This window comes from Diprion similis, chromosome 6 (genome assembly GCF_021155765.1).
Source record: "Diprion similis isolate iyDipSimi1 chromosome 6, iyDipSimi1.1, whole genome shotgun sequence".
NCBI classification, from domain to species: Eukaryota; Metazoa; Arthropoda; class Insecta; order Hymenoptera; family Diprionidae; genus Diprion; species Diprion similis.
In genome coordinates this window covers 15,904,101-15,927,032 of record NC_060110.1, presented here as the reverse complement: position 1 = coordinate 15,927,032, position 22,932 = coordinate 15,904,101, and the positions used below count along the sequence as shown (strand labels likewise).

The 22,932-nt window shown below is 40.9% G+C and overlaps 2 protein-coding genes across 2 annotated transcripts in view; one reads left to right on the top strand and one right to left on the bottom strand.

Moving 5' to 3' along the window:
- Nucleotides 1-3,009: 3,009 nt before the first annotated feature.
- On the bottom strand, nt 3,010-4,892 carry LOC124406777. The gene is made up of 2 exons (XM_046882364.1): nt 4,625-4,892; nt 3,010-4,191 (listed from the first exon to the last, which is right to left on the bottom strand). The coding sequence occupies exons 1-2, from the start codon at nt 4,647-4,649 to the stop codon at nt 3,341-3,343; spliced, it is 876 nt and encodes a 291-aa protein (XP_046738320.1). The 5' UTR covers nt 4,650-4,892; the 3' UTR covers nt 3,010-3,340.
- A 2,765-nt stretch (nt 4,893-7,657) lies between these two features.
- The window catches only part of LOC124407811, a 31,109-nt gene continuing 15,834 nt past the window's right edge, over nt 7,658-22,932 (top strand). Inside the window, exon 1 of the mRNA XM_046884352.1 lies at nt 7,658-10,527. Within this exon, the coding sequence (XP_046740308.1) occupies nt 7,744-10,527 (2,784 nt within the window). The 5' untranslated portion in view covers nt 7,658-7,743. The remainder of the gene's footprint in view (nt 10,528-22,932) is intronic.

Sequence of the window (22,932 nt, the reverse complement as noted above, 5' to 3'; positions counted from 1 at the left end):
TGACTCCTTTTAATACATGTAACGACTGTTTAATAGTTATGATTCAATTGCCGGATTTATCGTGAGAAATTATAGGGGCAAGATATATTAACAATTTTTTTTCCTCACTGAATCGCCGAGTGTTTTATAGTATTCGCAGATACACCGGTGGACAAAAAGCAAGCGCAATATCCGACACGGTCCAGTAGCTTCAATCGGATCAAATCGGTTTGATGAATCGACGAGTGGGTTATACAGTTCCCAATCTCCTCCGTCCTTCTGGATAACCCGACACTTGACGGAGTGGCGGGGTTCTATCAGTGTAGAATATCTGTAGCAAATGTCACCCTGTCATTTGAACGTGACGAGCGCTCCGCAGCCTTGAGGCACGTTATTCGTGCCACGAGAGGCAAAGTATCGCAATTTTCCCTCCATTTGCCAATATTCACCGACCTTCTCGTGGCCGATCAAAACCATTTCCTCGCCAAATTCAAGCAGGTATCACAATATTTCATTGTCAAGATCACTGCAGAGGCAAGGCGGACGTGCTTCGTATAACCTGAAGCAATTGTTGAAATCTATAGGGGACTTTCCTTTCCTGAATTGCCTTTCGTGGGGTCTGAGTTGTTATATATGACGTAATAAAGTGAGGAAAGAAAAGAAAAAAAAAAAAAAAAGGAGACAAGCAGGGTGAATGACGCATAGATATATCGTAACCCACCTGCGGCAGGTACGATCGCGTGTTCCTGGAGCTCCAGGCCTACGAGCAACTTGTCACTTTGACGAACACAATGTAATGAACTGTGTTCTGCGTAGCAGGACGTTTCTCGTTTTTTCTTTTAAATTATATTCATTGAATTCTCCTTTTCCCTTACCAACTGGTTGAATCAATTACCATGACCGCGTGTTAGGTGGTCAGAAAAACGTTGGCTTGAGGTTGGTGATCCTGAAATATCCGTGCATGTTTGCGATCATTTCTACTTTATTCCGATTCATTTGGTTCTATAGATTTTTCAGATGGTGCAGATGAGCATGGACAGGAAAGTCTCGATCGAGTCTTGCGGATCGTGTGTACCTACCTAGTTGGATTTTTCGAAATTCCATTCTGATAATCGTCACGCACTGGATAATGTAAGGTGACACCGTATCCCAGCGAGCAACGATGTACGGCAGTCTACCCTGACTTGTTTCGTATACTTCGCATGTAGGTATGCGTTATGAAGCCAACGTCTCTGATCATTTGACTGCTTGGAATGCTGTTACCGTATGCAACTTTTTTTACATCCCCGCCATCCTCGCGAAACTTTTAATTAGGAGAAAATATATGCTCGCTTTATTATTTTTGCATGGGAATCTTCCCGTGCGAGTTGTCTACTCTCATGTTCCCATAATTCTCGTTCACAATGAGAAAAATCCACGTCCATTGAGCACCGTGGCCTACAGACCTCTTTGAGTCACTTTATTGTTATAATACGCTCTGCAACTTTTCAAAATGCATTCAGTAAATAGTACAAATTTGCTGTGATACTCTATGGCATTTTTTCTAATAATCGACTTACTTTCAGTTCAATATTGACACACGATCAGTTTAAATATTATAGTGCATAACTGAGCAATGACCAATGCAATACTTTCATTTGATATACTTCAATGAAGAGGTTGGATGAAATTTCATCGCTAGTTATCAGTGATACAACATTACTGGAATTATTTGATTAGTTGAATAGTTACAATTAATAATTATTACCGAAGATGACACGCCACTAGCACACCGAATTGCCATGATCGTGGCAGAATAGACCCTGTAAGTAACGGTAAAACTGCTGCAATTTCCGTGTCATGAGCGAGAAAATAAATATTCATTCATACGCTCCACCTGCGGGTCAGCAATTAACAAAACGACTATCGAAAAAGGAATGGAGTAAATTAATGATCTACCGTTTACTGGTCCTCGTGGATATATACGAGGACAGGTAATCCAGTGAAATGCTTCGCAATGGGTGGTTGTTAAACGGTATACGCGATCAATAAGGTCAGTTACTGCAGCCTTTGCAACTCGACCTAATAAATTAAGCCATCAGAAGTGGCTCAAGTATAGAGCGCAGGTAGTAGTTGCCATAATTGATAGGCGCAATTACAGAAGCAGCATTCGTAATACACGCACACCCTGTCCTGGACCAGAAATCTTCGTGCTGAGCGCTTACCGTTTGTTGCTACAATTAACGAAAATTCAACTCCCACGCAGGCAGTTTTGTTGCATTTTTGTTCAACGCTAAAATTACTCGAAAATTTTTGTTGATTGGGACAATTATTCTAAGAGCAATTTGTACGGTTATGACGAAGGAATTAAGTTTTCTGTTCAAACTTATCTAAATACATGAGTACCGTACATTTCCGAGAGTGGAAATAAAAGAACGGAAAAATATTCAAATCTGTATTGCTGGAACTTGAACGATGTGTCGATTAAATAAAAATCGCCAACAATGATATCCAGGACAGCTTATCGAGTATCGGTGTAAGATTTATCTTCGTCGCTCACTTATCCGCAGAACTTGTTACGTTACCTACGGTCGATATTTGGAGATCCAAGGTTGATATCATAGGCGTATACAACTAATCGACTATGTGATCTCCGGTTTAAAAAATTCTGAATGAAGTAATAATTCAAAGAGTTTATTAGTATAAAAAAAACGACAATTTTGACGACAGTTTTATATACAAGATATCTTCCAGATACTCTGTTGTAACGTATTAGCAGGATGCACTGACTTGAATGGCATTAGTCATGACAATATTTAGTCAATGTGAATGATTGTAATTCACAGATAAATGGTAATCCTACTGCAAAACTATTTATCAGAGACAGACAGAATAAATACAACTAACGAATTACGTTAGTTTGCTGGTATGGTCATAATTGTAGATCCGTTTACCCAGAGTAACATGGAATCGAAGAAACAACGGCGAGCAATTAAACTAAAGTTGATCGTGACTATTTTTTTAAATTAAACAATAACTGTACAATAAACATAAATGAAAATCGTATACATATGCTTGCAAGGAATGTATACAAAAATTGATTAATATCAATGAAATTCATCGTAACGGTTATCGAAGTAAATAATAACTAATAAATTAATTTTTCGTACCACTTTAAAATCACATTGCATCAATCGGATTACTCGCTTATCACTAGAAGCGTAGCTTCTCATTGTTACAGCAGTAGTAACTGTGTCTAACTTATATCAGAGATTGAATGTCAGTGCTGAATGGAGAATTTGATGTGCAAGTAAAGATTTGTTCATCATTGTACAAAAATGTAGATTTGTTGAGCATATCAACCACTGATTTATCCTAATTGTCACTCCATATTCAAATGGACATGTTGAGCCGCAGCTAACAGTTGACTTTTCTTTAGCGCCATTTTCTGTTCCTTTAATTTAAACAGTTTCTTTTGGAGCTCCAATTGACTTTGTCGAATTGCCATTTTCTCCTTGTGTCTTCTCTCCTCGTTCTGCTGTTGCGTGATAAAGTTTTTGTCCATCCTTGCTAAAAACTTTTCAAACATTACGGTTAAACAAGTTCGCAGGTCTTCTGATTCATCAGATTCCTTAGCACTTTGAGAATTCACTGTTGCTCCAGCTAGCGGATCTTCCGCAGGTTGAGGTTGATTGACATTATTGGCTATATTGTTGCAGTTATCTCCGCCTGGTTTTGGCAAGATTAACGTGAACTTGTTGGAAGCACCAGGAGGTGGAAAATCATTGTCATCTAAATACATCTTTCTTTTCCTTTCATCGAATATTTCATCCAAAGCTATTTTATGCTCCCAGTGTCCGTAGTGCCTCATTCTCCCAGGCTTTTTCAGCTTTTCACGATAAACTAGATTCTTGTACTTCCGTTCCAGTACTCGCCATTTGTTTTCACACTTTTGGGCGCTGAAATAAAAGCCATACTTCTGCATCTCCAACGATACCATTTCAAACATTTCCCTCAGGCTCTTCATTCGTGTTGTCTGACCAACCATTGAGCGGTACTTTTTGTACTGGGCAATCAGGCAGCTAGTTGCTTTGCTCGTCCACAAGTTCAGTGCGCCTACATCAGCCGTCGATGGAATTAGGTTTGAGTTCTCAAATTCTGCGTATCCGTGTTCTACCTCTGTATACGACTGAACAGCAGGCTCCACTTTTATTTCCAGCATATCGTCATTTTCTAGGGCAAAATATTTCATGTAAGTTTCATGTTTGTTATAATCTTATAAAGCTATGTAAAATTAAAAAATGAAAGGAAGATTGATCTCTAAATATTCAGTTCTATTGTAATTTACATATTTAACATGTTTCTCAAACGCTGTTTTCAATTAAATCTTGTATACATCGAATGTCAGTAGTCGACGAAGAGTTAGATTTGGGGTTAGGTTAAGCCTTGTTGATTTCGGATATGATTTGAATAAATTCGAGGCTCGATCCTTACTCTCCAGAGTTTAAAAAAGAGCTACAACTGCGCGTAACGATTGACTTTCAGGTAAAAATCTGCGGTTGTTTGTCTGCCACTCTGGGTGCAGTTTTTAAAATAAGTTAGAACGGAATACACAAGTAATCATCGCGTCGGACCACTAGCGTCGGTTAAACAGTTTCAAGCTTACCATTTTTTGAGTTATGTTCGGCCATTCTCAGAGTCTAGACTTCCCTCTCGTCACGCCAGTTTCAAGCGAAATCCACATTTGCCAAGTATTGGTCTGAAACTCGGCTATCTCGTCAAAAAACTACTGAAAACTAGTTCCAAACTGGTTCGTTGCGGAACTGGTTTTGGTTCCGTACGCGTCGCGGCTCGTGACCGGCGGCCATCTTGGACGACAATGAGTTCAGCACTTTAATGGCGATCAATCAGCGCGCGGCAAAATTGTGAAAAGGATTTCCGGCGCGCTCGGAAATCGTTTCAAGAAAATAATACTTACGAGGTTTACGATTCGACAAGGAAAAAATATTGTTATGATCAATTACGGATCGTGCATGTTCAAATGCACAGAATCCGATTGCGAATCACTCAGCATCAATTTGAATGACTCATTGCGATGTGCTCTACAGTATCAGCGTTATCTTTTTTTTTCTTCTATGCAGTTTGCGAGGCGATGCTTATGATATTTTTTGCTATTTTTACGCATGAACTGTTCATGAACTGTATTTTCATAACGGTTATCTAATTGTTTGCGTTCTCGTACTGTAAACGCGATGTCTGTACACAATTAATATACCGTTTTTTCATTGTAGCTATTACGCGATGTTATGTTCTTCGCTTCGATCGATCGATTCTGCAAACTGCAAATTTTTTTGTTATCGCCGTAATTCTTATTGTCAACAATAAACAGGATTGTGTACATATCCGTTGACGAAGCCATGCGTGACAATTTAGCGAATTCATCTCGAGGACGTTACAGCGATATTCATGTAGCCCATAATAATTATTTCGTATCCGCGGGCCAGAAGCAATAATCAGCGACTACGTCGATCGCGGTTAATTGCAATTCTTACGCCGAACTCTTTGAGAGAAAACGTCGATCGTCAAACCTCGTCACGGTCGGTTCTCAGGGCTCAATTATTATTATGCACGCAATGCGGTGTATCATTTAATCTTCTTAATAATCTGAAATTCGTTTTAAATTCAATCGTTTCTATACGTACATGGTGGTTTTTCACTTGTAAAATTAATATTTCATTTCATTCTATCTAATAGTATTACCATCATTAGCTTAAACGAGTTAAAAAATCTGCAATACGTTTTTATTTTGGAGCCGTGCCGGAAACTGTATTCTTAGTTATCGACGGTGCAGAATTCCTTAGTCCACTGTATAGCCTGCAGCCCGTTAAAATGAGCAAAAATTGCAACCGCAAAGGTGAAGCGACATTCTCGACTGTATTTATGTTATATACTCACCTTGAAAACCCTGTCAAACTGGAATTTTTATTGAATTTTAACCGCTTGTAGGTATGTACGCCGTTCAATTTGATTGTCAAAATGTTTTTAATTCACGATGCGCCCCGGAACGAAGGGACGATTTTTTACCGTACAGTTACATGAAAATGAGTCGTTTGTCCGTCGAAGTTCGTAAAAATGACGATTTTACGAACCTGCAGCTATTTAAAGAATGCTGCAGTGCATCGACCGACATAAGTCTTGAGAATCTTGGTTTTTCAACGGAGCGATAATTTACTCACCTGTATAAGAATAGCCCGAAGAAGAACGAGCGGTTTAAACTATTAACCTTAACTAATTGGAGCGTATTTTGATGCGGTCTAATTACTGCGTCAAAATAATAATAGCTCCAGTAAACCAGCCACCGTGTGTACCTACCAAGAACTCTGCGGGAAGAAGAATTTACCTTGTCCGTAATATCCACTGTATAGACTACGAAAAGTGGCAAGTTTCGAATTTGTGCGTCTCGAACGAGTCGCCTTATGATACAACCGAGAAAACCTACGACGATTACGCACGGTGCTCATTACGTTCATTGAACGTGCAAAAGGTGTCATTGGTATACACAAAAATACACACAAGCAGCTAGTTGTGTGGTTGTTTTCGAATTCCCGCTGTAACGGGAAGCTCGTCTAAGTTCACGCGTGCCACTATTAAGTAACATATTGTTATGAAATTAGTAAGGACAGAGTCATTGTACGCGAAACACCGTAACCAGAACGGTATTGCCAACGTAACGAGAGCGTGGACCAGAATTAAGTTTAAATCCACTCTTACTAACTTACTGCAAATCGCGCATGGTTAAGCCTCGTGCGTTATCATTAACACGACAATGTTAAGCTAAGAATGATGGATTCGACATGAATCATCCGACTTCCGCAACAGCTGATACGAACTTTCCCCGCATAGCGGTAAAACTCGTCAAATTTTATCGCAAGATTTAACGATCGTCATTCGGCTCCTGCACGCGATCCAATCGAACGTGATGACTAATTTTATAATAAAACACGCCGTGCACATAGCACTGTGCTCCAAAGATGCGGCATTTGAAATATTCCGGCTGTAATAATTTCCGCCAACGGAGAATGTGTGCAACACACGCATGACCTTGATCGTCGCGACTGAAAGTTTTTTACTTTCACTATACGGCGCGTTTCGGACTCGACACGACATCGCCGGACTCGGCGTGGATAAAAATTTTCACACGTTTGTAACGGGGTCACGATTCTGAAATTCGTTACGCTCTACCGTTTCCGATTCGCAATTTCATATCGACTGTTTCCAAGTGCGGAAAATTCACCGAGTCGTCCGTGCCCTAAAAAACGAATAACAAAATTCCCAGAGCAGCGGGGTGTATTGAAAGTCGAAAAACCGCGCATGGATCGGGCGTCGGCATTGGATTCGGACGGTGCCCGCGCATCTGGGAGTTTCGATTTTCAAGCAGACATTCGAGATAGGTTCGAGACTCGGTTGGTTGGGGAGCCGCCGCCGAGCGGCGAGTGCCGAGTGTGACGTCACATTGGGGGCGCGGGGCCCCAGCGAGCGACACGCAGGGCTTATCATCCGTGTCGGTGTCGAGCAGGTGTATCGGGCTAACCGGAGGAGTCGACTCGTCCCGGGCGTAGTAGAAATTAATACAACAAACTAATATAAGGTGCGCGTGAAAACTGCGGTGAGAAGATCGTCGGAAGCCGGGGGGGAGGGTGGGAAGGAGGGACGTGATGTGCAGGATCCGGTAGTCTAGAGTACTAGCAGCAGGTAAGGATCGCAGAGGAGGGAGGTGCGGGAAACATGGCCTCCGCAACAACAAGCTCGTCGACGAGCAGTATCCAGTCGGAGAATATTCCCCAATGGAAGAAGGACCTGATACAACGTAGACGTCAGCAGAGCAAGGTATTGGCGAGCAACGGAGCCAGCGTGAAACTTTGCACGGCTGTAATCGGCGCCGCGGGAGGGGCCGAGAGTTTTGATAACGGTTTGACAAGCGTTCTTTCGGGGCAGCACGAATGTGGCGGTGCTGCTGGTGGTGGTGGTGGTGGTGGTGGTGGTGCAGGCTGCAAGTCGGCGCAGCCTGCCGCCTCGATCGACTCTCATTGCGTCGGTGTTTTCGCTCCACACCAGCAACACCATTCGGCGGTAACTAGCGCCGCCGACGGCGGATCGTCGAACCATCAAAACCAGCAGCAGCACCAGCAGCAGCAGCATCAGCAGCGACAGACAGTCGCGGGCAACATGCGCCTTGATACGGACACGCTGGGTTCCGACGCGGATTATGATTTGAACGCGGTCAGCGATAAAATGGTCGACAACAAATCCGAGTCAAGAGACGCGCTCGCGGTCAAGTTGAAGTCCAGCAAGTCCGCCGACATGGAGCTGTCAAAGTTCGCGAACGAGAGACCGGCCAGCGAGGACGGGGAGAGCGACAGCTCCGAGGAGCTGCAGTACGGACCGGGGATCGTGAACAAGTTGAAAAGCAAGTACCTTAACCTCACGCTCAGGGAGATGAACAAGAGCAGACCGTCGGTGCAGAATTTTCGCCGGGCCGCCAGCCTCGAGGATCTCCTCGACTGCGACGACGACGTCGCCGCCGAGAAGTCCCAACGAAAATACACAAAGAGGAACGCCGTTCCCGGCGTTTTGGCCAAGAGCGAACGGTACAGGAACGCCGATCGCGGCAACGATTCGATGAAGAGGGCTCGCAGCGTCGAGACTCTGCTCAGATACAATTCCGTGTCGGACGACGTTACCCCGCACGTTGTTCCGAGCCGGTTTACCGCCGGCGTTGCAAAGAAGCACCACGAGCCGAACGATCACATAATTCTGATCGACCGTACCTCCGTGAAGATCGAAAGTAAGCTCGGAGATCCGGACAGACCGAAACCGCTCAACAAGCCTCGGAGGGTGAAACTCGTCGTTGACGAGACCGAGCGGCCCCCTCCAGATCTAGTCAAAACCACGATGCGGATATTCGAGGGGTCGACCAAGAAGCTGAAACCCAAGGGCGAGGTCGCGGCGAAGGTCGCTACTTTCAAGACCATCAACGACACCTTCAAGGCCCAGAACCAGAAGAAGATTGTGATACCGAAACCCCCGCTGCAGCCGAAACCGTTCGCGAACGGTGTGAGCAACAAGCTTCCGCCGAGCTCGCCGAAGAAAAGCTTCGTCGTCCCCCCCGTGCCGACCGTCGAGAGACTCGAACATCCCGATAGTAACTTCCACAACGAAGGCGTTATCACCGAGCCCATTGTTCAGTCAGTTTCCTCCGTTGTCAGCAAGTTTCAACAGATAGAAAAACTCCGCTCTCCTTCGCCGTCGCCGGAGCCACTCTGTAAGTTCAGATTCTCACCGGCGGCGAGTCCAGAACCTCCCTTTCTCTCAAAGTCGAAAATTAAATCGCCACCCTCGACGCCTGAGCCCCGACCGAGAATAATATCCCCGGGAAAATCGTCCTCCCCGTTGTCTCCGAAGAAAGATATCGTCCCAGGTCAGAACAATTCCTCCAACTCTTCCGAAGCCTCCGCGGAGTTGGAAACTTCGAAATCGGTGTCGGATCCATCGAGAGCCGGGGCAGAAACTTCCGGCGAGCAGAGAATGGAAATTCCGCGGCCCGTTTCGCCGGTCGAGAGTCCCGTCGAGCGGCGGGAGGAGGGGGAGGACGGGGAGGAGGTCGTCGACGGAGGTAAAAGCATTTCGAAAACAGCTTTGGAAAACATCGCGAAAGCCGGAACGACGATGCAGTTTAGCTTCAACGACCGCGCCGAATCGGGTTGCGGAAAAAATTACCTCCCTGGTTACACCAGGAGATCCGTTAAGGAAACCCCCTCGAACAAGACTGACGACACTCAGGACGGAACCGCGATTCCCAGCGTCGTCATGAGGGCGGCTCCGCCGGTTCCTGAGAGGAGCAAAGCCGTCGAAATCCCGGCGATCAAGTCTGAGGATAAGGTGCTACCGACGGCGAACGGCGAAGCGCCGGAGGTCAAGGAGGAAGCCACCGTCGTCGCCGAGCAGATCGTCAACCGCGTCCAGGATGCGGCGAAGAGTTACCAGGGTGACGGAAAGCCGATCGGGGCGATATCCAGCCTCGGGTTGATCAAGTCGAACGTCGCGACGAGCACCACGACGTCGACGTCCTATCCGCAATGCAACGAAGCGAAAACGATAAAGACACAAAAGACTGAGAGCCCCTCTCCGCCCCAGAAACAAATCGGTATCATCAGACCGTTGGTATCGACGAAAACGCAGGTACCGCAACAGAATCTCAGCAACAGAGAGATCGAAAAGAACCTGATCAACAGGGTGAAGAGCATTGAACAGCCGACCAAAGTTGTCGTCAGCTTGAAAAGTGCCGAGGAAATTCAACCGGTGAAGAAAACGAACTCCAACAGTGGTGGTGGAGGTGTCGGTGGCAATGGTGGTAATAGTGGTAATGGTGGTGGTGGTGGACTGTGGGATACCAAGCCCTGGAACGATCAGAACAACACGATGGTATTTAATTTCATCAATCGCGAAGAGGTGCCGGATTACATCGAGAACGACGGGCTGAGGGTCAGGAGAAAACGCGCCAAGCCAAAGGTGAGGAAATCGTTTGTTCTTATGTTGTTGGAGCATTTTTAACTACTCTCGACGTAGGACGTTGCTAAGTTTTTCATAAATTATGGAAAATACCGCGCAACTTTGAAACTTGTATTTCACACCTAAAATATTATCGACGAATTTTGATTTCTCGGAACACCTAGAAAAGTCAGCGAACCACTAATACCATTTTTTTGTACGACTATACTGCGAGTACGTAATTCATCATCGTCTGGATTTTTTCCTACCGATTATATACTCACGATGTGTGGTGATTATTTATTCAAACTAATCTGAACACTGATCTGTATACCAAGTAGCCTTCGTGTAACGATCTAGTCACAGATTCACTGATCTTTCAAACTGACAAAGGAGTGAAAGAGACTTGTGAATGGTGTACTGCGATTGTTTTTTTCCAATTCCACCAAGGTAGATCGTCGTTTCTGCAACGGAACATGAGAAGAGATTGTTCGCGATACCTCGAGGAGGACCTTTATTCGGAGACAGTGGCCACTAGCGCTAGAGTCTTTCACTTTCTTCGATAGAGATTGAGCCTCGTTAAAACCGTCGATGCCTGAGGGAAGTAACTATCGTGGCTTGAATTTCGAAGAAGGCTAATTCTTTTTCAGCATTCAAAACATGCGTGCCGTTTCTTCACTCCAGGCATACCTGCAGCGCCGCCGCCGCCAGTTTTCGATTTTATCAATCGACTCACTGAATCGTTTTACTCGCAAAGTCTCTCGTATGATTCTCACGTTTGTTGTTAGAATTAATCACGTTAGATTTTTTCCATCTAGGTATACGTGCTTCATTATTCTAATCCAAGGTATCACGTTTTAACGATTTTTTCAGTTTATTTCACTATGAATGAAATTAAAAATAGACGATGAAAACGATGCGATTAATTCTTTCGACAGTCGCTGTAGAATTCAGATAGCGCTCGCTGCTTGGCATTGTTATATACATATATGCATAGAGATGTGAAATAAACAGTCATTCGACCCGTGTGAGAAGATCCAGGTAATTCGCGCGTGTGAAAACCTCGGTATTCCGGCAGGCCATCTTTTTCATTCGCCCCTACATGCATTATCATTAATTGTTCACAATTTTGTCACTTTGCCCAATTACACAAACTCGGCATTTGTATCCTCATATGCATGCTGCTGTTATTACATATAAGGAGTAATGAGAACACTCATTAAAAAATTTTGCGATTCGAGAATCGTGTTGAAGTGAATAACGTTATCGTAACGAATCATGCAAATTCAGTAAACCGTAATAAGACAAAACATACTCATATTTTACTCTTCGTTTCTCCAAAGTCATTGTAAAAATAAGAAAATAGTGATATTATTTGTTGTGCGTGCATAATGTAACCCAGAAATTCTCATTCGTTCGGCGCTAGCACGAAAATGTGGTGTATGGTCGTCACCTCGGCTATTGTGAACTCTTTTATCCCTTCCCTTCTTCTTTCGTCCACGGTATCAAGCTACATGTGCACCGGTTTTGCTCCCTGACGTCACCCTTCGAAGGGCTTCGTCGCTCTCAAGGGTTTTAAGATCAGTGTCGTCGCATATACTGTAAAACTATATCGGCGGTGCGTCATAGTAATTATGTACGAACATAATTCGAACCTCGAAAAAGCTTGAGAGAAAATCGTCAGTTTTGTGTAACTGTAAGAAACATTATTTAAACCTCTCTGAACATTCATTCAATAGTCATTAGTCAAGTTGCAATACAACGGCTCTTTCAATGACGTTAATTACATTCTAACCGGATATGCTGCGAATATTCACCAATGCTGTAAAGATGAGCCTGTTTTTTTTTTTTGTTTCTTTTTTTTTTACAATGTATAGAAAATGATTAAGGAAGTAGTTGGTGTCCTTTGGTATTTCGGCATATCCGCATTTTTAGAAACGAGTATAAGTAAGTGAATCGTTGCTATGGTTACAAGTGGATATGAGGCATTCCACGTCAAATCGGTCCGAGTCTGAAACTTGCCCATTTCCAATTTGGATCGCGATATAAGACTGGAAAGCCGACCCACTCTGGCTTAATAGTGAAAAAATTTTATATCTCGCATATGATTTTGCAGCATTATTTTAAATTTTTTAACTGTATGCATCAATGGTCGATATGATCGTTTTCAAAAATTGCAGATATTGAAATGGATTTGTAAAATTTTTATAAGAAGAAGTCAGTGCTTTTGAGAGTTAAAATAATCGTATTAAAAATCGCAAGTCAAATCGAAGAGGTCAAGTTTCAGACCCAGGTAATGCCCCAACGATTTTGTTTCAACCTTGGTTTTATATTCGTAGACAGAAATATTTACAGCCTGACTGATTTAAAAGCTTGAAATATTCTTTTTATTAATACACCTCATCCTTGAATCCTGCCATTAAGTTTCCATTCCTGCTGCAATAGCATCAGAAGCAGCAGCAGTAGCAACAGCAGCAGCCGGATGCTGGTGAGCGAGGGAATGAAAAACGAGCACGTTGGTATACCATACCAAAATAAAATATATACGACGTGGTATACCCAGGATGATAAATATCCTGCGGAGATTCCGCAAAGTTCTTTGTAGCGAGAAGAGACGACGCGACGTCGTGTAGAAGGTATAATCGTCGGACAAAAGAAAGGCGACCGAATTTACCGCTAAAAGCACGCACGTTACCTGCTACACGACTGAACGCAGATTTCGCGTCGTGTTTTGGTGAGTAGTTTTTACAAACACCCAAAAGATAGACGGTCAAAGGGAGAATCCATCAGTCGTCTCTCGACGACAACAAAAGCGTCGGTGGTTTGGTTGACGAATCGAGAACTAGAAAAGCGACTCTTATTTTCTCTTCAAGTAGACACAAAATTCAACATGTAGTGACTTTGTTTTTTTCACTTTCGCATGCCGCGCAGGTGTTGTAATTTTGCCACAAATTTAGGAGCTCACTTCAGGAGAACAGTTTTATAAATGGCGGACTAATAACTGGAGCGAGTAGTTGACGTCCGCACGTTTTTAAGGGGATGCCCTGGAAAAGGGATTAACGGCCCCATTCTATACACAATTCTGAGTAAAAAGACTCCGATGCATTTATATTTGATGTAGAAATAAAGAAATGGCACGAAAACTACGAATTCACTATTACGATTTTGTACTTTTCGTGCCATTTCTTTATTGTTGCATAAAATGAAAATTTATTACAGTCTTTTTGTTCAGAATTGTGTGTAGAATGGGACTGTTGAGCCCTTTTTGCGATTAAAACACGTGGACTTTGATATCCTGAGATATGTACGTGAACGTCGAAATCGACCAGGGCACCCCCTTAATCAATGAATCACAGGGCATGCATGAGGAGGATCGGAGACCCGACACAAACAAGAGAGTATATATGTAAAATAAACTTGAAGGGAGAAAATAACAACCACTACAGACAATGCCAAGTTCGTTAGCTTCTTATTCTCTCTCTTCGAAGCTTAGCATAATGTCAACAGAAAATAGAGCATTAAGAAGCACGATGTCAGGGAGAAGAATGAGAGAGTTGGTACCCTAATAAATGTCTCAGTGATTGCGATCCGGTAAATTCAACGTCACAACCATGTAATTCGCGTGAACGTATGTACTGTTAGTACCTAGGTACACACGTTATAAATAGAAACGTCGCTTGCCTCTTATCAATCACACCTCGAGGGAGTGAGAGAACTCTCGACTACACCGACATACTTCGCTTACTCTCGAATTGTTTCGTTGTTTTTTTAATTTTACAGAAATGAGTGAGCTTTTAATTTTTCACGGATTCGACGCATTTTCGTCGTCGTAGTCTTTTGTTGCATTATAATAATGGTAATAATTTTGTGATATTATACTGGAATCAGTATTATATTCTAACATTCTTTGTCTTTAGATGGATAATGTAATACAGAGTTCAAACCAAGCTAATTATAACGAGGAAAACAATAAATGAACCGCTTTGTTTGCGGTTGATGTTGATAAGAAAAACACTGCCAACATACAGATTAAATTTTCCGTAGCTCAAGTATTCAATTGTACAAGTATGTCAGTAAAAAGTACCTAGGATGGTGTAAAAAACTTGCACCAAGTACATTAAAGTGAAAACTATGAGCAAAAAATCTACTTTGCAATTCTTAGAAAGCACCGAGCAAAATGATAATATACATTCAAAGAAGTATATATAGTGAAAGGGGAGAAATATGTAATAACATTTTCGCCACATGGCCCCGTAGATTTATCTTTGGGGTAAAAATAATTCTTTTTTTTTTTTCAAATGTACTTGGTGCAATACTCTACCGAGTCTAGCGGCTGCACTAAATTTTATCCAATCTTTGAATAGTTGATACGACTCACAATCAGCTCAATCTCCGTTCAATCGTTTATCTGTTAGATAGAGTTTAATTTATAGCCTCCTAATGATTCTACATTTTGCACGTAACGAAGTAATCCGTCGTAAAGCGTGACGCGCTTACCTCTAGCCATTTGAAAGAATTCATAATAATAATATTCTCTTCTCCTAAATTAATAAGGTCGTTAATGATTATTTTCTCCTTCTTATAAATCACTGTTATAAATATGCTGCAAATTCGAAATTGCATACGTATAGAAAAATTTGCCAACAGTTACATTATCGTTATTGTTCTCAAAATTTAATTTCATATCATCAATTTCGTTTCATATAATAATCTAAGGGCAGAAGCGCACAAATATGCCGATGAAACTGAAATGAGCGACCGGAAGGCGGGGTTCGCAACTTTCTTTCACATGGTATTATATATACATATATAATGTATCCACAACTACATCTGCACCAAAAATAAGTACATTATTGATGAAAAGTGAAAATATATAACTACATGTGGATGAAATTACACATTATTAAAACCCCGTGTGTTCCGCCACATACATTTTATTACACACATATACGCGTATCCATGTATATAATATTGAAAAATAATAAAGGCGATGCGCAAACTTTACGTCGTCGACGAACACTAAGCATTATCATGTAAATTATATTTGTTTTGAAAATAAATTTTATGCACACGTATTTCATCGGCCAACATCTCGAATTAAAAACAACAACGCAAAATTCCATGGTTAATGATGTAACGACCACGGTGCAAATCTTTATGAATATATCTATACATACCGAGGTATGTGACCGTTATTATAGTTGTAAAGTCCATTTAAGCCCCGCAAACAACAACATATTATAAATATATGTCTGCCTATCCGCTGTGAAATATTTCTACCCACACGCAACGTTATATCGATAAATTTTTTGTAATATTTTAGAGTTTCGCGTAACACGATGAATAAAGAACGCCAAAAGAAATTTTGTAAGCTACAAATGACGATTAAATTATTTACTGGCATATTTTCCCCTCATTTTTGGTATAATAAACAACAAATGAAATTGGTAGTCAGTTTAATTCGCTTGGGAGTAGTGTAACAGAGATTGGCCGAGGAAGTCCCGGCTGCTGTTGCTTGTTGCTAAGTGGGACATCCCACCGCAACGTCCTGTTTAACTTAACCCACTGATAACGCCGCATCCTCTCTGGTGATTTACTTCTGATGAACAAAGATAAGCGGACATTTAACGCTGCGTCTGAATACCGTCCGGAGCACTTTGAGTTACGCGAGGACAGATTTTTCCCTCTTCGTTTTTCCTCCTCTCGCGTGTTTTACGGCGACGAGTTTACAATCGTTATACCATCATCAAAGTACAATTATTTCCTTCGAAGATCTGTCTTCTCGCTCACATCTGTTTAGGACTTCCGTATAACGCGTGACATACACGCAGCTGCAGGAACTAAAAAAATAGATAATTCTGATACTACGTATCAAAGTTACGAATGCGTAATTATTTATTTATTTTTTTATTGTTATTATCATTTTTTTTCTTCAACGATGTTCGTCTTGTTACACTTTTCGATCAACGATTATAATGCTTGTCGCATTTCAATGTCTAGCCGTAAATTATTTACCGGTTTAATTATACCAGTATATATTTTTCTTATCCGGTTATAACATTCCCAAACTATCACGAGACAATAGTAGAACCTGGTTCGTTGCTCATACCGAACAATAACGTAAGAGGTGTGCGTCACGAAAGAAAAAAAAAATCGAACCTCTGTCAATTGATGCAATTTTAATTTAAGTACTAAAGAATATAGTTGTTTTGTTAAACAGATCACAAGTTTTGTTTCTTTTACGGTTATCACGATCATTTCTCACGATGAAGTTTCTGTTCTTCCGGGTCGATAATTTTGAATTTATCCTCCCTAAATTGACAAAGTCAAAATTCAAACTCGCAAAAAAAAAGTGTATCCACCATAGCTAAATGTAATTATAGTAGTAGTAGTAGTTAATAAAAAAAATCTTGTTTTCGCACCAAAATCGTCACTGTACGTGAATATTTGAGTTTAACACTTGGGATATCTGCTGCAGAGCTGTGGAAAAAAAATTTTTGGTCGTTAAATACTAAAACATATAATTATTTTTCTACCGTCGAATACGGAATGAATATACATAAATCGTGCATAAAGAAATTCATTTTCGATCCTACTTTCTCCCCTCGAGAAATCTATTTTTATAGCCTTCGTTCCGTTTTTTCCTATTTCTTTTTTCAATCCGACAACTCAGTCAATTAATTGAGATGAAATTAACGCTATGCTAGTTTTATCGATTAGTCTATCCGATTTTGTGTTTCTAACTGTCGGCGACAAGCCGCAATAGACGAACGTTTAGAACAACTTATGTGTTCTTACTTTCGCAACGATCCGCGCAGCAATACAAGCAGGCAACGTTACCTACTTAAAAAGTAGGCATTTCCCTCGGTCGAACGTCGTTTAGCTGCTGGTGGTGTTGCTGCAGTGTCGTTAAATGGTGTTTGTCCAGCGTGCCGTAGTCGGAATGTGGCCTAGGATAGGCTTATAACTGGACCTGAAACCAGGCTGGCAGTTATACTCTACGCGAGACGTACCGGTCAACCGACTTCAGACGAATTCACAGCTTCCTCGTATCGATATTCGACCCTCGCGTATTTTCTTCTCTCACCGCAAGGTTTCCACAAATACGCTGGATTCATGGATAAAGCGACGTCTCGACGCTGACCTCACGTATGTACGCGGCTTGAATTACGTCAATGAATGTCGCGTGAATGCCGTACTCACTGCACTTTTTAAAATCACTTACTCTCTGTTTATTCCCATACAAGTATCATTTCATCATCAACAATGATTTCATTTTTACATTTTTTTTCTCTTCATTATCGCCGTTGCACGATATTATAGTATAAGAATGGTAATTACAAATTTCTTAACACGCTTCGTGCTTCAAAATTTTTTAATAACATAATTTGAAAAAAAAAAAAAAAAAAAAAAAACAAGCAAAAAGAAATGTAGAAAAAAACAAACAAACAACAAAACCATGAAAATTATAGTATGTCATCATTTACAGCGACGGAATAACGTTCTCGCATAGATTTGCTCGGCTATGTATATACATATATTGACGTATTTGCATAAATTACCGCTTTGCAGTTAAAGGAATTTCTTCCTTCCTACATGTATATACATATATGTATATTACGTCCATGAAATCTTGAACGCTGTCCATCTTACCTGCCTATTCGTAATGGTGAGAATTTCGTGTCAACGTGTATATTCAGCAAAGATTATAGGCGAGGCCCCCATCGTGCAGGCGTGGCTGCTGGCAAATAGCGACACGTCGTGCTTCTGCTCAGAAAATGACTAAATACACGTACACAGAGTTGAAAATCAATACGACTGACTGGTTCACGTAGAGTTATGACGTTAAACCTGCACCACTCTCGATCAATCTTCGCATCGTTTTCACACATACAAACTTACACATACCTATCCTCGTACTCGGGTTTTACCTGCAGGTCGTATATTATTGATTAATGATCGCGTTTACCTCCTAATCATATAATGCATTTCATTTCATTCATATATTATGTGTACTTATAATATGACAACTCGATGGGGAGACACTTTTTTGTCGTATGATTAACCGATTAGGTGGGTAGTGTATGGATTTTTAAAGTAGTACTCATGCAGCTCAGCCGTGACTCATCATCGGCGATGAATGTCGGTAGTCGGTGTAAAAGTAAAAAGTATTTTTAATATATGTATACATATATACATACCATACCATACACTTTACGTGTTCTTTCCGGCCGAAAAATTATAGGGTAATATTCTTATCGCGTATATTGGAACTTGAGTCGAAAATGATCGACATTTTTTCTTTACGGAATATTTCTCTGTGCTGTGTGATATATGTGTGTGTATATATATATATATATATTATAGATATGTGAACGTGTATTCGAACGTGATGCCGCGTAGCTTGTTCTCTAACGGCGATTTGGAGGCAAAGGATTACGGAATAGGATCATAAAGTGATACAGTAGCCGGCAGGCCATCAACCGCGAAATTGAACACGCCTGATCATCTACACGTTACATATCAACGAGTTCAGGCATACCTGAAAACGTGACGACAGTTTGATGAAATTCCTTGAACTTGAATTTGCATCGCTTATCAATTACCTGCCAATCAACTCTGCGCTGATCCAGCTTCTTGGTTATTTCGCACCGGAAAAAAAGAGGAGCGTGTAAAACGTTGAACGGAACTTTTTGATCGAATTCTTTAATGACAGTTTTATTTAAAGAGCGAAAGAACTGTCCGTCCGCTCCGAAATGTGATCGTCTCTCAATTTTGGGATTTTTTTCATCATGCTGAGGGTGACGAAACGTCTTCCAAACATGACCGTGGCTCGTTTTCCCAACACAGCTCTGGCACTGATATGTAAGTTTTTTCGAACCGAGAACAGGTCGGATTCTTTCAAATCAATACCTACTAGAAAATGTTATCGTATTATTATGCATCGATGATAATTTAGTCCTGATTTATAATCGTTAGTACTCGGGAATTACGTAATTGACCAAAAGACCTTTCAAAATATCACGTTGCATCTGCTCCTAGTCAATACCGTAATAATTTTTCGACTCTCACTAGCCGGAGAGCTAGAAAGTTACATTCATTTAGTTTTATTTTCTGTCGGGAGAACACCAGGCGTTATTACGTGACTCGCTTGTCGTATTAAATTCTCCAATCTTATCGATCGATAGGTATATACATATATATAAAGTACGAACGTAAATGGAACGTCGTCGAATTCTACGCTAGATATACAGAGTAGCTATGTGTATAGTATATTTATTGGAGAACGAATCAACAAATCTTATACACTACCCGTGTAATTTCCTTATCCTTACGATTAGCGGTATGGCCGATTAACACGATTTCAAAATCACCCGTAAATATTAGATTGTTCATGCGATGCTGGGGATGATTAATCGTTACTCACCGGATTTCTGCAGTAGAGTAAATAGTTAACCATCGAGTTAGACTTATTCGCGGTAATATGCTCCCCCGTTCAGATTTTATAGGTAGTTAGATGAATGCGGGATCATTATTAATGGAAATGGTTTCTCTTTCTGGCTAAAAAGCTCTGGCTTTGAGAAACGAGAAGTTACTTACTGGTTAGAGAGGAGAGATAATTTCTTTCACGCTGTACATGTATACACATATCTCCTCTCCTTTTCTCTCATATTCTATTCTTCTTCTTTTTCTTCTTCTCTCATTTTTGCTGTTCTTTCGTTGAGGCTATGCACCCGAACAGTGACGAATTGAATCCCGCTGCATGAGAAAGAAAACGTAATGATGATCCTCGCGTAGAGGAGGCACCACGTGTAGGTAGTCAGGTGAGTATAAAAGACGTGAAAAACTTGAAAGAGTTTGTTTGTATAAATACACGTGTATACTTCAGTGTAATACTTACTTTTCTGATGATTTATACGTTGTTACAAGCAATTCAACCACCGCATGCGAAGCATTACAGACGACATGCTAATAAGATATTCATATTAGAGGGTGACAAATAATAATAGTCGAGGAGCTGGAAGCCTGGAACATTTAATATCACGAGGATGAAGCATATTTTTCAATGGACATTACAACTCAAGTGCACGTATGTGAATAATCGCGAGTATATATGTATGAATATTTATAAAACAGGTGGAGCTAAATGATTTTAGCGCAAAGTAACGAAGGCGTTTATCTCTCGAGGAAGGAATTTAAAGTAACACGCAAGGAAACCGCGTGTATCCCGTCAACTTAACAACGGTGACGTTATTTTGTTGTAGGAGAAACAATTGTAAAAAAAAATAATGCAAGAAAACGAGAATTTACAAGTTTGATACACATAAATATGTATACATATATATTAGCCATTTCAAACTTCTAATTTCTCGTTTTCCTGCATCATTTAAAAAAATTTTTTTTCTTCTATAACAAAATAACGTCATCGTTGTTAAGTTGACGGGATACACGCGGTTTCCGTTCGTGTTATTTTAAATTCCTTTCTCGAAATAAACGCCTTCGTTACTTTGCGGTAAAATCTGTTAGCTACACCGATTCACTGTCCGAGCATATTGCGTTGCCTCTGAACGCCACGCGGTAATCACTAAACTGAAATTATATCGTTACAATCATGTATTTGATGCCAAATATCCGATAAACGAACGAATGAACGAACTGTAAATACCAGTACAAATGTTTTTCATCGGACATAAAATAAAAACCGTATTTCTGATTAATGGATTCATTCGTTGGAATTAATCTTTTCCCAGTTCTGAAATCGAAAATAATAATCATGATACTCGACGCAAGTGAAAAATATTGTTTTTATAGCTGAAGTAACCGTATCATCGTCTTGGAATAAAGACGGAGGGAGTCGTTTGGCGGACATTTAAAAAGAAAATTTTTTTTATTGCGGTAAAGCATAAAATCGTTTCTTTTCTCGGTCGGCTTTATCAAATGAAAAGAAAAAAAAAGGGGAAAAACCAACAAATTATCACAATCACAATTAAATACGACATTGCAGAACATTGTCCCGAAGCGTTGTTCTCTTTGACATTTACTCACGTTTATTATAATCCGCGTACAAATATCACCGTGTATGTACATAATGACAAGATAAAAAAAGAAAACTGTTCACATATTTACATATGAAATTGAGGGGTATTTTCGGACTCGACAATTGTTGCAATACGTATACTTTCGAGCAGGAATACGTCACTCGTAAATCGTGATACTCGGTTCGAAGAAACTTGGATGAACGATTTTTGCAACACCACTTCTGGTCGGTCCATTCCAATGAAGATCGTGATGACGATTGTCAGCTCCTAGGTCGTCGGTTTGTATTCATTATATTTATCGTGATGAAGAAACTTCGTTAGCACCCGCGTGTTTTAAGCTTGCTTGTCTAATGCTTATAACGAGTGCGATCATCTCGTCGACTTCGTTCGAATTTTGTACCTATATCTATATTCATGTCATTTTTAATTTGAAACAGGTGAAAAACTTGTCGTGTAGGTACGTATGATAACTGCGATTTTTATTTATGATGGCTCAACACGGAGAGATGATGATACGGTGTAACGAACTCGTAAAAATGTGAGAAAAAAATCATCGTAATGCTGAAAAAAAAAGAAGGAAAATTACTTACCAAGTATTTGTAGTGCAACACACATTTAACGGTTGAGCATTAATGTGAAGAGAATTTGAAATCCGATCCGGCGTCTATGTGATGACCTGCAAAACCCAAAGACCCTGACTCACAAATTCGAAAACGCTGACCTGGCCGAATGACAGTCAGCTGAATGCAAAAAGTCCGTGTCATTCTCGGCGTTTCGTGACTTGCAAAAATTTTTAATCCTACATTGTATTAAACGTGAATTGGCGTGTGTATCTAATAGTTCTAGCTTAACTAAATTTCTCTGCGTGATATTGAATTATGTACACCTTATATAGCCTGATTTGATAGATTCTTCGCGCTTTCGTGGCCACTACACGACTTCTTAACTTTTACTTAAAAACATCCAAGAAGTCTTCTGTTTTCAATATCGATTGTACAAAGATATTTATCCCAATACTAAGGGGTCTAGGACCCGTCCATTTCTAAATCCTTTCCAAATCCGTGAACACGCGAGGTCTCGAAGTGAGAATAATTTATTGGAGTTAAAAATGGTGTATTTTTTCTTCCTTCTTCACTCTCTCATCGCCGGCACCACGAATATCTCGACAGCGCCGGTCCTTTCCACTTTTTTTCTATTTTCTTTTTACTTTTTTTCATCCAAGTCGAGCCCCGCTGCTGGAATGGATTGAAAAGAAAGCCGTCGTCCTCCTATCCTGGGCGATATTGTATCCATGGTCGTCGTCGGCTCTGCCATGGCAGGCAACCTCGCGTTCGAGAATGACGACAATGAACTTGGCCTGCCTGCCCTCCGTGTGGCTACGTACCAC